At 39.1% G+C, this 14207-nt stretch overlaps 1 protein-coding gene across 2 annotated transcripts in view; it reads right to left on the bottom strand.

The window, feature by feature from the left end:
- NR6A1 (nuclear receptor subfamily 6 group A member 1) overlaps positions 1–14207 on the bottom strand; it is a 210273-nt gene that overhangs the window by 159969 nt on the left and 36097 nt on the right. For both annotated transcript variants that reach the window (XM_060100703.1, XM_060100704.1), the window contains exon 2: positions 14089–14130. In XM_060100703.1, coding sequence (XP_059956686.1) covers positions 14089–14130 — 42 coding nt within the window. The remainder of the gene's footprint in view (positions 1–14088; positions 14131–14207) is intronic.

Raw genomic sequence — 14207 nt, 5'->3', positions numbered from 1 at the left:
TACATTCAACAGCATTAATCATTAGGGAAATACAAATCAAAACCACAGTGAGATACTACTATTGGGTGTGTGTGATACTATCAAAAACACAGAAAATAGGAGGGTGCAGAAAAATCAGAACCCTTGTACACTGCTGCATGGGATTGTAAAATGATACAGCCACTGTGGAAAACAGTATGGTGGTTCCTCAAAAAATTAAAAATAGAATTACCATATGATCCAGCAATTCCAGTTCTGGCTATGTACCCAAAAGAACTGAAAATAGGGACTTGAAGAGCTATTTGTACACTCAATATTCATAGCAGCATTATTCACAACGTTCACAATAGTTAAAAGCTATAAGCAACCCAAGTATCCATCAACAGATGTATGGATAGACAAAATGTGGTATATAACAAACAATGGAATATTAGTCCATCTCAAAAAGGAAGGAAATTCTGACATGCTACAACATGGATCAAGCTTGAAAACAGTATGCTAAGTGAAAGAGGTCAGCCACAAAGGGACAAATACAGCATGACTCCACTGATATGAGATACCTAGATTAGCCAAATTCATAGAGACAGAAAGTAGAATGGTGGGTGCCGGAGTCTGGAGAATGGGGAAATACTGTTTATGGTTACAGGTTCGTTTTTGCAAGATAGAAAGAATTCTGTGGATGGATGGTGGTGATGGTTTCATAACAATACTAGTGTGGTACTTAACGGCACTAAACCGTACACTTAAAAAATGGTTAAGATAATAAATTTTTTTTTTTTTTTTTTCTTTTTGCGGTATGCGGGCCTCTCACTGTTGTGGCCTCTCCCGTTGCGGAGCACAGGCTCCGGATGCACAGGCCCAGCGGCCATGGCTCACGGGCCCAGCCGCTCCGCGGCATATGGGATCCTCCCAGACCGGGGCACGAACCCGTATCCCCTGCATCGGCAGGCGGACTCTCAACCACTGCGCCACCAGGGAGGCCCAAGATAATAAATGTTTTGATCTGTATATTTCACCACAATTTTTTTAAATAAATAATAAGAAAAAAACTATAGCTAACATCATTCTTAATAGTGAAATATTGGGCCTCCCTGGTGGCGCAAGTGGTTGAGAGTCCGCCTGCCGATGCAGGGGATACGGGTTCGTGCCCTGGTCTGGGAGGATCCCATATGCCGCGGAGCGGCTGGGCCCGTGAGCCATGGCCGCTGAGCCTGCACGTCCGGAGCCTGCGCGTCCGGAGCCTGTGCTCCGCAACGGGGGAGGCCACAACAGTGAGAGGCCCGCATACCGCAAAAAAAAAAAAAAAAAAAAATAGTGAAATATTGAACTCTTTCCCTCTAAGATCAAAAACAAGAATGTCATCCTCGGGCTTCCCTGGTGGTGCAGTGGTTAAGAATCCGCCTGCCAATGCAGGGGACACGGGTTCGAGCACTGGTCCGGGAAGATCCCACATGCCGCGGAGCAACTAAGCCCGTGTGCCACAACTACTGAGCCTGCGCTCTACAGCCCGCGAGCCACAACTACTGAGCTCACGTGCCACGACTACCGAAGCCCGCGTGCATAGAGCCCATGCTCCGCAACAAGAGAAGCCACTGCAATGAGAAGCCCGTGCACCGCAACAAAGAGTAGCCCCTGCTCGCCACAACTAAAAAAAGCCTGCACACAGCAATGAAGACCCAACACAGCCAAAAATAAATAAATAAAATAAATAAATTTATAAATAAATAATAAATTTAAAAATTTTTTTAAAAAAAGAATGCCATCCTCAACACTTTTATCTACTATTGGACTGCAAATCTTAGCCAATGCCATAAGGTAAGAAAACTAAAAGTCATAAACATTAAAAAGGAAGAAGTAAAATTGTCTTTATTCATAGTTGTACACATAAAAAGTCCCAAAGAATTTATTTTTAAAACTTACTAGAACTAGTACACAAATTTAACAGTGTTGTATGATACAATCTCAATATACAAAAATCAATGGCATTTCTATATACTAGCAACAAACAATTGGAAAATAAAATTTTAAAATAATACCATTTACTACAGCACTAAAAAAACATACTACTTAGGGATAAATTTAAAGAAAGATGCACAAGATCTCAACACTAATCTTTTTAAAAACATCACTGAGAAAAAATACAGTTCTAAATAAGTGGGAAAATATACTGCATTCATAGAAGACTCAATTCTAAAATGACAACTCTACCCAAATTGATAAGATCAATGAAATCCAATCAAATTCCAGCAGTCTTTTCACTAAAAAAAAAAAAAAAAATTTTTTTTTTTGATGAGCTGATTCTAAAATGTAAAACGAAATTAAAACAAAACAAAACAAAACCCTAGAATAGCCAAAACAGCTAAAACAACTCTGAAAAGGAAAAATGGAGTTGGAGGACTAACACCACCTGATTTCAAGATTTACTATACAACTATAGTATTCAAAACATTGTGGTATTAGTGAACACATAAGTAGGTTAATGGAAGAAAACAGAGTCTACAAGTAGATCATACGTATAAAGATCAAATTATTTTTCAGCAAGTGCATCAAAAATTCAATGAGGAAAGTCTTGTCAACAAATAGTGCTGAAACAAATAAATATTCATATAAAAAGACTTTGATTCCTATCTTACACCATACCAAAAAAATTAACTTGAATAAAGCTAAACCATGAAGTTTCCAGTAGAAAACATAGAATAATACCTTTGCAACCTCAGGTTAGGCCAAGATTTCTTAGGGAGGATACAGAAAGAATTAATCATAAAAGAAAAAATTAATAAATAGAACTTCATAAAAATGTAAAACTTTTGTTAATCAAAAATCATGTCAAGGGCTTCCCTGGTGGCACAGTGGTTGAGAGTCCGCCTGCCGATGCAGGGGACACGGGTTCGTGCCCCGGTCCGGGAAGATCCCACATGCTGCGGAGCGGCTAGGCCCGTGAGCCATGGCCGCTGAGCCTGCGCGTCTGGAGCCTGTGCTCCGCAACGGGAGAGGCCACAACAGTGAGAGGCCCTCGTACCGAAAAAAAAAAAAATCCTGTCAATAAAGTAGAAGAGAACGCCACAGATTTGAAGAAAATATTCACAACATATATATATGATGAAGGACTTGTATCATAATAAAAAATACCCACAACTCAATAATAGGACAAAGAACACAATTTTTTTTAATTATCAAAAGACTTTGAATAGACACTTCTAAAAGACAAAATATGAACGGCCAATAAGGGTATGAAAAGATAATCAATATAAATAGTCATCAGGGAAATGCAAATTAAAACCACATCGGTCCCATTACCTGCTCACTAGAATAACTAAAATTTAAAAGTTAACAACACTTACAAGGATGTGGAACTATTAGAAATCATACTACTGGAATTGTAAAATGTACAATTTGGAAAACTGGCAATTTCATAAAAAGTTTAACATACATCTACCATCTGACCCAACAATTCCTAGATACGTCTAGAGAAATTAAAATATATCCACAAAAACCTTGTACAAGAATTTTCATAGCTACTTTATCATAATAGTACAAAACTAGAAACAGCCCGGGTATCAACAGATGAATAGATCAACTATGATATAGTCAATTGAATACTACTCAGTAATAAAAAGAAATGAATTACTAACACCTGCAACAACATGGAGGAGTCTCAAACATTATGCTGAAAAACACTAGACACAATAAAGCACATGCTGTATGATTCCATCTATAAGACATGTCAGAACAGACAAACTAATCTATCATGACAGAAATCAGAAGTTATTGCTTCTTGGGGCAGAATAGTGGCTTCAACTGAGAAAAAGCATAAGGGAATTTTCTGAAGGGATGGCAATGTCCTGTATCTTGATGAAACATGAATTACAAGGGTACATGCATTTGTGAAAACTGTTTGAACATTACACTTAGTATCTGTGTGTTTCACTGTACGTAAATCATACCACTATTTTAAAAAGATAAAAAGTACACTGGCTTTGGAATCATACAGGCTTCAGCTCTGCCACTTAACAGCTCTGCGACCTTAGCCAAGTGTTAAACTGTCAGTTTCCTTATCTGTAAAATGGGGAGAACAAGAGTTGAGAACAACTTCATAGAGTTGAAAGAATAAAGGAGACAATGTTTTAAAACCATTAGCATACAGTAAACGCTCACTAAGTATTAGCCGAAAAAGTTAGAAACCCTTCATCATATATTTCAGGAACAAAGAAACATGCAGTAACAGCTAGAGCAGCTAAGTACTTGGTAATTCACATATACTATCTAACTTATTTTTAAAAACAACCCCTAATAGGGATTATTACTGTTTTATGGATGAAGAAACTGACCTTCACAGGTTGCCTATGGTCACTAGCAAGGACTGGCAAAAGCCAAGATGCAAACTCTCATGTTCTTTCCACTGTACCACACCGTGTCCATTAGGGTCACTTCCAGCAACATGACCTGCAACTGCCAGGACAGCACAATTCATATGAGAAGCTTACTTAAGACTCCCTACATTCTTGATAGCAGGGTAAAAAGGAGGCCAATTCTGATAGCTTGATTAGTGAATGGAGGCAGGGTGGCAAGCAGAGGCCTGAAAATGCTGCTCTAAGCTTTTATCCTGTTTTTTGGCTTCAAGATGGTTCCGAATACTTGATACAGGTTCCTATTCCTTAGAGCAATTTCAAGGTAAGAGAATTCTGAATGTAAAATCTACCATCTAAATGGAAAGCTGTAGCCTGGGTGACTCAATTTGACAGAATAGCTTGGAAGCTTGGCAGCTGAAATGAGAGCCACAGATTTTTTAAAAAATATGTATCTCATTTCTTAATACAAGAGCCTTGTTTAAAAAAAAAATTAAGGGATAAAACCTGGTGGTCCAGTAGTTAGGACTCTGCACTTCCACTGCCGGGGGCCCAGGTTCAGTCCCTGGTCAGGGAACTAAGATCCCACAAGCTGCGGTGTGGCCAATAAATTAATTAATTTATAAAAATTAAAACAGAAATAGTGAAAGGTACTCTGTGATACCACCTGCCCAAAGATATCACTGTTAACTTCAGTGTATCTTCTTCCAGACTAAAAATTACCTTCTCCTTAATGATTCTATAGTATTCTGTTACATGGATAACTACAAACCATTTTAGTCCCCTATTAAACTTTTGAGCTGTTCCTTTTTTGCTATTATAAATGCTGAAAAGAGTATCTGTGAATATACATTTTGCACACCTTTCATTTCTTATAGGATAAATACCCAGATGTACTAACTACTAAATCTGCAAATTTAAATTTAAAAATTTTTTTTTTTTTTGCGTTACGTGGGCCTCTCACTGTTGTGGCCTCTCCCGTTGCGGAGCACAGGCTCTGGACACGCAGGCCCAGCGGCCATGGCTCACAGGCCCAGCCGCTCCGCGGCATGTGGGATCTTCCTGGACCGGGGCACGAACCCGTGTCCCCTGCATCGGCAGGCGGACTCTCAACCACTGCGCCACCAGGGAAGCCCTAAATTTAAAAATTTTTAATTTTAAACTGCTAAATCTGCAAGAATAAACCCGAACATTTTAAGTGTTGACAGATATTGTTAGATTATACTCACAGACTTCCCGTTTTCCCACACCTTCATCTGTACTGTTAATTATCATTTTTTAATGTAGGAACTGCAAACTCAGATACCTAGAGAAGACTGGAAGGAAACATAAATGGATGAAGGAGGCCATGTGGGTTTGTGACAAACCTGAGTCTGCATGCTCATTTAAAGAGGGCAGCCACTACTCTGTTCCAGCCAACAGATGCCATGTATCAACAGAAATCCAGGCCCAGTGCTGGACCATCCAATTTATCAAGAAGGCCAGAAATGGAAATTTTTATGAAACTCTTGCAGGTTTTAAATGTTGACAACTAACATGCTTTTATTTAAACATCCAGTTAGTCAAACAAAATACATCTATAAGCCAGACTACATTTAGCACATGGAATTTTGTGCTAAGGTGAAAACGATATAACACTATTTTCACTGTGAATCCTATTATTCATGCAGTTTATCCTTTCTTATGCTTACCAACAGAGGATGTATCTATTCAATTTTGGTTCATACTGTCAGCACCCTTCAAAGAAAGATGCTTATCTTTTCTTTCAGATTCAAATCTACAAAAACAAATACTGGACCAACAAAAAAAAAAGATATGTAACTTCAGATACAGAAGCTAAGAGTCTTAACTGACCTGTATGCCCAGAAAAGGCTTATGAAGACTCATCTGGGACTGAATTGCTATACTCTCCTCAACATACTTAGAGAACCCCAAGATTTTGAGAGAAAACACCAATTTGTAAAACTACGTATAACTCTGAAGAGGGTGGCTTTAATAATCCAGGGTTTCCCTCCACTACCTAATACATTTGCCTAACACAGCAAATTTTCTCCTTGGTGAGACATCAGAAAAGGAAGAGAATTCCCACACATCCCCCTTTGCTATCATATACTGAATTTAAACAACCACTTTCAGCTTTTTTAAAAAAAATGAAATAAAGCACAGGTTTATAGGAATCCTTCTCTGCTCTCAAAATTACTGCAATACTGCACCCACAGAAATAATTTCAGCAACCTATCTAATTTCAGAGTTTCTTCTCATTCCTTCTTAGTCATCCATTACATATCTCCAGACCCAGATGTTCAAGCATTCCCTGAACCCACCATAGATAATGGCAGAGATTCTTGACTATCCAAGGATCCAACAAGAGCCTTTGAATGCAACTATCTTTTCATCAATTGTAAACAAGTCCTAAACTCTCGGCTCCACAGGGAATCTCTATCAAGTCAGTATAAACTCTGAAATAGGGGCAAAGGTCAAGGGGATGAAGCTCAGCCTAAACTCTGGATCTCATCCCACCCCCACCCTGTTCAAAAGAATTCTTATCAGAAAGGAACTCCCCAGCAAAAGGCCACATTCAGGAGACGTGATCTTGCAGTGATCTAGCAGATTCAGCTGAAGCTTTGGAAGCGAGGCTCTTGGAACTGTTATGAATGTGAAATACCAATATCACAAACAGAATGTTGTGAAGGAAAGGTGACATAAAGGGGAAAACCAAGAGAACTTATCTTATGAACTATCTTCATTTGTTTCAGGAAAGAACCTGTTTGATAATACATAGTGGAATAATCCTGAACCTCAGAAGAAATCTCTTTGGGAACCTATTCCACAGTGAATTACTCTACTTTACATCCAAAATAATTCTAATATATGCAAAAGAGCCCAAATGACGCTTAGAAAATAGTCTTCATTCTGTACATAAAAGGCCCCATTATATATGTTATAAATCCTTATACTGCCTTAAACTCTTCCATTAGCATCTGAGACTTGTCACAGTCAAGAGAGCTAGAAACAGGATAGAAGATTCATTAAAACAGCAGCTCTGAAGTCCCAGATGTTTCTCCACTGTGTACTTTGGGGTGAGTCATTTAACCTCTCCAGGCCTTAGCACTCTCATCTGTTAGGATAGGAATAGTATCTTTTCAAACAGGCTTTATGAGTGCTTAATGAAAAATGCACATGAAGCATTTAATGTGTAATAAATATTAGCCATTATTATTATTACTAACTACTATTATGTAGTAAAAGCCACATATCATCAAATTTTGTTGTCTGTCGTTCCTGACTAAACCAGAGTCCCTTGAGGGCAGGAACTGAGTCTTAGGCTTGACACACACATCAAAGGGAAAAAGAGAAATGGGGAGGGAAGGAAACAGTGGACTAGGTATTACAAAGTCAAACTTAAATTTAGATACTTTATATGCTATAACCAACCCTTCTCACTCCCACCGAATATGTTCAAAGTACCTAGCACATAAGGAATACCCAATAAATGTTAATTTTCTTTGATCTCTAACACCCAACCTTAAGTTCATTATCTGCAGAGCACACTTGGGTTTATATAAACTGTTTTCTGAGATCAAAATTTGTGACATATAGGGCTTCCTTGGTGGCGCAGTGGTTGAGAGTCCGCCTGCCAATGCAGGGGACACGGGTTCGTGCCCTGGTCCAAGAAGATCCCACATGCCGCGGAGAGGCTAGGCCTGTGAGCCATGGCTGCTGAGCCTGCGCGTCCGGAGCCTGTGCTCCGCAGAGGGAGAGGCCACAACAGTGAGAGGCCCGCACACCACAAAAAAAAAAAAAATTGTGACATATAGTTTGACAACTAGGAATAGACCCATAGGACATGGTACAGAATGTTGGAATTTTGGAATGAACCTATGGGTAACTCTAGCTGAGATATACATTTCTCTTTTATAGCTTGAAGGATCCACAAAAAGTCTCCTTGGGATCCCAAAACACTTGACAGATGAATGCAAAGCCAGAGCAAACTAGTGATGTTAGGCTGTCTTATTCTGAAGCTGTTTTTTCAATTGCCTGTTCATCCCACATCACTCATGGATCTCTCCCTGGTGGGCTTCTATCAGTATGGCAACAGAGGGCAAAGATTAATTTAACTTTCAAATCTCTTCTAAAATGCTCATTTATCCAGGTCTTTGCTCAGTAGGGGAAAATATATACATATGTATATGTATGTATGTATGTATGTATATGTGTGTGTGTGTGTGTACACACACACACATATATATTAAAAAGTCTGAGTCAGCAAGAATCCCAAGTATGCAGTCTTTTAAAAATTGTAGGGATTTCCCTGGTGGCGCAGTAGCTGAGAATCCGTCTGCCAATGCAGGGGACATGGGTTCAAGCCCTGGTCCAGGAAGATCCCACATACCGAAAAGCAACTAAGCCCATGTGCCACAACTACTGAGCCTGTGCTCTAGAGCCCGTGAGCCACAACTACTGAAGCCCGCAAGGCATAACTACTGAAGCCCATGCCCCTAGAGCCCATGCTCTGCAACAAGAGAAGCCACTGCAATGAGAAGCCCGTGCACTGCAACGAAGAGTAGCCCCTACTCGCTGTAACTAGAGAAAGCCCACACGCAGCAACAAAGACCCAACGCAACCAAAAAAAATAAATAAATTAATTATTTTTTAAAAGTATCATAGGATTTATAAATAAATAAATTTAATTAAATGGTAATGGCAGGTCTTTAATTACACAGATTTCTTCCTCAGCATGCTCTCTATAAGACCTTGCTACTGACCAAAGAGAAAGTGCATAATCTGAGTATTTATTTTAAATGAGCAGAGGGTTAACTCCTTTAGTTTCCTAAGAGGTTAAATAAATGGGTTGGCAGATGGTCATTTTGGTTACCTGCTGCTGCTTGGGCGAAGGGGCCCAAAACACCCTAAGAGTCAACCAGATGGTAAGAACAGTCTTGGCCAGCCGTACGTGAGCTCCATTCCTTTGAGGGAATTATTTACTTGAAGCAGTAACTTACACCTGCTAACATCTGGAATGATTTATCTTTGTGTCATTAGGCAACACAGGATAGTTTAATTGAATAAAGTGGTTACAACAGCCGTTAGGTACAGAAAGACTGAGAATTTCAACATTATGCTATATAGCCTAGAATAGCATACACTTAATAGTGTTTACCATTTGCCAAGCATTGTTCCAAATGCATATATTACTTTCTTTAATCTCCACAATAGCCTTGTGAAGTAGAAGTACTTTTTTATTGTCCCCATTTAACAGATGAGAATACTAAAGCACAGAGAGGTTAAATAACTTAGCCAAGATTACAGAGCTAGTAAATACCGAAGCCAAGTTGAACTCAAGCAATCTTAAGCCAGAGTCCATGCTCTTAATTCAGAAGAGTTTTGGCTTATTTAAAAAGATAAAGGGGGCTTCCCTGGTGGCGCTAGTGGTTGGGAGTCCGCCTGCCGATGCAGGGGACACAGGTTCGTGCCCCGGTCCGGGAAGATCCCACATGCCACGGAGCGGCAGGGCCCGTGAGCCATGGCCGTTGAGCCTGCGCCTCCGGAGCCTGTGCTCCTCAACGGGAGAGGCCACAACAGTGAGAGGCCCACATACCGCAAAAAAAAAAAAAAAAAAAAAAAAAAAAAAAGATAAAGGGCTCACTTGAAATGCAGACAAAAAATTTATATAAAACTATGTTCACGGGCTTCCCTGGTGGCACAGTGGTTGAGGGTCCGCCTGACGATGCAGGGGACACAGGTTCGTGCTCCGGTTCAGGAAGATCCCACATGCCGCGGAGCGGCTGGGCCCGTGAGCCATGGCTGCTGAGCGTGCGCGTCCGGAGCCTGTGCTCCGCAACGGGAGAGGCCACAGCAGTCAGAGGCCTGCGTACCGCAAAAACAAACAAAAAACAAACAAAAAAAACAAACTATGTTCACTGTGGCACTATTTATAATGTAGAAAAAACTGCAAACAACCTAAATGCCAACAATAGGTAAATGATTAAATAAACCATGGTAAACTTATTCACTTACAATGAAATATTATCTTGCCATTAAAAATACTTATGAAAGGGCTTCCCTGGTGGCGCAGTGGTTGGGAGTCCGCCTGCCGATGCAGGGGACACGGGTTCGTGCCCCGGTCTGGGAGGATCCCACATGCCGCGGAGTGGCTAGGCCCGTGAGCCATGGCCACTGAGCTTGCGCGTCTGGGGCCTGTGCTCCGCAATGGGAGGGGCCACAACAGTGGGAGGCCCGCGTACCGCAAAAAAAAAAAAAAAAAAAAAAAAACTTTATGAAAACTGTTTCATGACTTGGGACAGTGTTCCCAAGGTAATGTTGAGTGGGGGAGCAATAAACAGGATACAAAATTGTAAATATGATTTCTAACCACATAAAAAATAAGCTCAGACACAAACTGGAAGGACATATTCTCAAATAAGAAACAATGGTTATTTCCAGGTGGTGGGATTAGGGGTGTTTATAGTTTTCTTTTAGTGTTTTCCACAATGAACACGTATTATCCTACCATCAGTTTAAACAAAGGCAATTTTTTTCTTTTAATCAAGCTACATGAAAATCCTCAAGCAGTTGGTATAAACAGCTAGAAAGCTTCTAATCTGTCTAAACTTCAAGTACTTACTTTCCTTGGCATAATACCCTTTGAACACCAAACAACATAGTCAGCACATACCAAAAAGAATGCTCATCTTCAAATTTGGAAACTGAATTAAAATACGAGTATTTTCAATTTTGCTCAGTGTTTATTCTCTAATTATTTGTAGGATTATTTTACAAGAAGAGAAATGGATTTAACTATTTAGAGGCCAAGAACCCAGGAATGGTTTTGCTGCAACAGAATAAGGGACAAAAATCTGACTAGGGAGGAAGAACAGCTGTTGCTAATCCAACTATTTACCCTTTGACCCTCTATCTGTCCAATAACTGAACAGTATCAATTGTTTTCCTGTATTATGTGCTGTTTACAAGCCCTGAGAGGCATGAAAGGAATTAATAGTTTAGCCTAGATAGCCGACAGCCTTTATTGGGGAGCCCCTTGTCTGTGGGACAGAAATCAGAGCAAGTAACTGTCCTGAAGTCATAGGTCCCTTTACTGTTCCTGTTTTATAGCCTAATTGGTCCCCAAACATAAATCAATTATTTCTCCTGTTTTAAGCAACAATGACTTCTATTCTCTAACTTCCCTTATATCAAGTCAGTCCTTGTTCTCTTGAGTTTTACAACTACACGGTAAGCACGATGGCTGAGGAAAAAACTCGGGGAGCAGGGCAGACTGGGGTTATTTGGAAACAGAAGCACAGAAAGGTTATGCTGTTTTGAACTTCTCTTGACCTTTGACTGCCCTTGTCCCTTATGCTAATAGGCAGGGTACAGAGATGTTTCTTGTAGAAATGAACTTAGCCTGAACCTGTGCTGTAACATTGGACTCCAGGAAGCCCAGGAATCATAGGAAGGCAGCCAGAGTGTGAGTAGCTGCCCATATTCTAAGCATGCTACCCATATGGTCTATCACAAAAAATGTAGGGGAAAAAAAGGCTATACAAATTTTACAAAGTCAGTCTTTCCTCATCCAGTTCCAACATGTTGTCCCAAACTTGCTGTCCACAACCACTGCCAAGCAAAATGGGAAATCAGCAACAATGGTATTTCCTGGTCCAAAATAAGCAAGTATGAGCAGGCCTTCCTTATCAGGAATTTGGGGGTAAGGGAGACATTGGAGCCTCTAAATTCCAAAGATGCATCACAAAGAAAACCCTATTATTCTCCATCTAATGTGCAGAAGTTGTGAAATATTAACATAGATGTTATTCCTTCCCAATCAGAAGCCATGGAATTTGTAGTATCAACAACCATAACCAACTTTACGCAACACATGTGTACAGCCCATTTCAGTCTTGAGGTGTGCTATGACTTGGTAGGACTGAGCATGCTCAATTAAACCCCAAGACTGACTCAGACCAGATGATAAACTTTTGTTTCTTCCCATTCATTATTATAATGTCAGATCTTTATGTATTTCTTCAAAGAGAAAGACCAAAAATACTAACTTCACAAAAATAACATGGGGACTATTGAAAATATTGGCCACATAAGCTAAGTATGATTTTTAAAAGAAAAATGATTTTTTTAGGTAACTCCCATTCTATACTGATATATAAAATTATGATTCAATATCTGTTCATTCTCCTGGAATGGAGAGGTATATAAAGCACAATATCTAGCTAGAGAGTCTATGCAGAAATGTTAAATGAGTTAGAATTACTTGGCCCAGAAAAAACAATAATCCAATAATAATCTTCATAAGAATATCAAGTGCCTTTCCTAGAAGATGGGCACAAGTATTTTCAATTGTTACTAAGTGCAGAAAAAAAGAATAAATTTGGATACTATGTGCTAAATTAGAGGTTTAAAAAAGTGTATTTTGAAATAATTCCAGACAAGGAAATATTTTCCAATAGACTATTAATAAATTAGGGCAGGACATAGATTTATTTATTTGTGTATCCCTGGAGCCTAGAACTGGGCCTGTTGCAGAGAACATTCAATGTTAAACTGAGTTCTCAATTATCTGGCTTGTTTTACGTGTAGTTCTATCTGAAAGATCACAGGGCATGTCAATATCCTTCCTAGTGTTCAAAAATGCCTCTAAGAGAGGACCATGACTCGAGAATTTACCTTTTCCTCCTCCTAAATGACGGCTATTCATTAAGAGAAAGACAGTGAAAATAGTGTGTTCACTCACAGGTAATGGGATGTCAGGTAGGAAGGTGGGGTAAACTGAGCCTATATTACCTACAAAGCTGATTCTGAACTTTATGACTTGTAGAAAGACAAATCTATTTCCCTGGTGTTTGATAAGCATTATGAGACTTATTTTATCTTGCAATTAATAAGTTAGTTGAACAAACATGAATGTTTATACTATTAAGGTGTGTGAGGAAAATATGACAATGTCCACAGCTGATATTAGGATGGTGAGAAGGTGAACTTGATCGGTTACCTCAACAGCAGAATGGTGACCAATAACCAGCCCCATGACCCTAACAAGTACAAGAACTAGAAAAAATAACTAAATCATCTCATGGAGTCTCAATCTAAAGTATCATTCGACCTTTTGGTATTATAGCAAAATAAGATATGTATACACTGAATATTCTCCATATCCCGGAATGGTGTATGCCACATTATGAGAGCACTATAAACACAGATGATTATCTATGATCAAGACTTAAATAGTCCTGAAAAGCATCATTTAATTAGACTTTGAAATGGTCATTCTCATACCTTAAACTTAAGAATGTAGTTGAAGATGCTTTAGAAATTAAACTGTGGTATGAAGGTTATCAACTATAAATATCTAAACCTTTACATAATCCTTCTTTGAAAGAAATTATATCAAAATTATGTCAACATTTTAAAAAGTGGTTCTGGGTATATGGTTGTATGTGTGCATAAATGAAAGCACAATTTTTGTTGGTGGTGGTTTCATGGGATGATGGAGAACAAGAAACTAGTATTAAACAGAAATTTTCAGCAAAGAATTTTCTATTAAATGGCTAGACTCTGGCCACCAAATAACATAAGGAGAAGAGAAAGAAAACATAACTAGAAAAGAGAGAATGCCCTCCCCATAATCATAAATTAAAGTGAAATAAAATCTGTCAATAGGTCTATAAATGACATCTTAAGTTATACATTTCAAAGTACACACACATACACTTTTCTTACACATGAACACTGGGGAACATTCAGAACTTACTAGTGCTTGGGTCAAGCTCTGCCAATTCGTCCTGACAAAAACCTAAAGAGAAAACAACGGGAAAAAAAGATTACAATTCATGAATTACTCCAAGGTGCCTCCAAGTATGAAAAATCAAG

The sequence above is a fragment of the Mesoplodon densirostris genome, chromosome 6, assembly GCF_025265405.1.
Source record: "Mesoplodon densirostris isolate mMesDen1 chromosome 6, mMesDen1 primary haplotype, whole genome shotgun sequence".
In the NCBI taxonomy this organism is placed as follows: Eukaryota; Metazoa; Chordata; class Mammalia; order Artiodactyla; family Ziphiidae; genus Mesoplodon; species Mesoplodon densirostris.
This window is presented reverse-complemented; position numbering and strand designations above follow the sequence as displayed.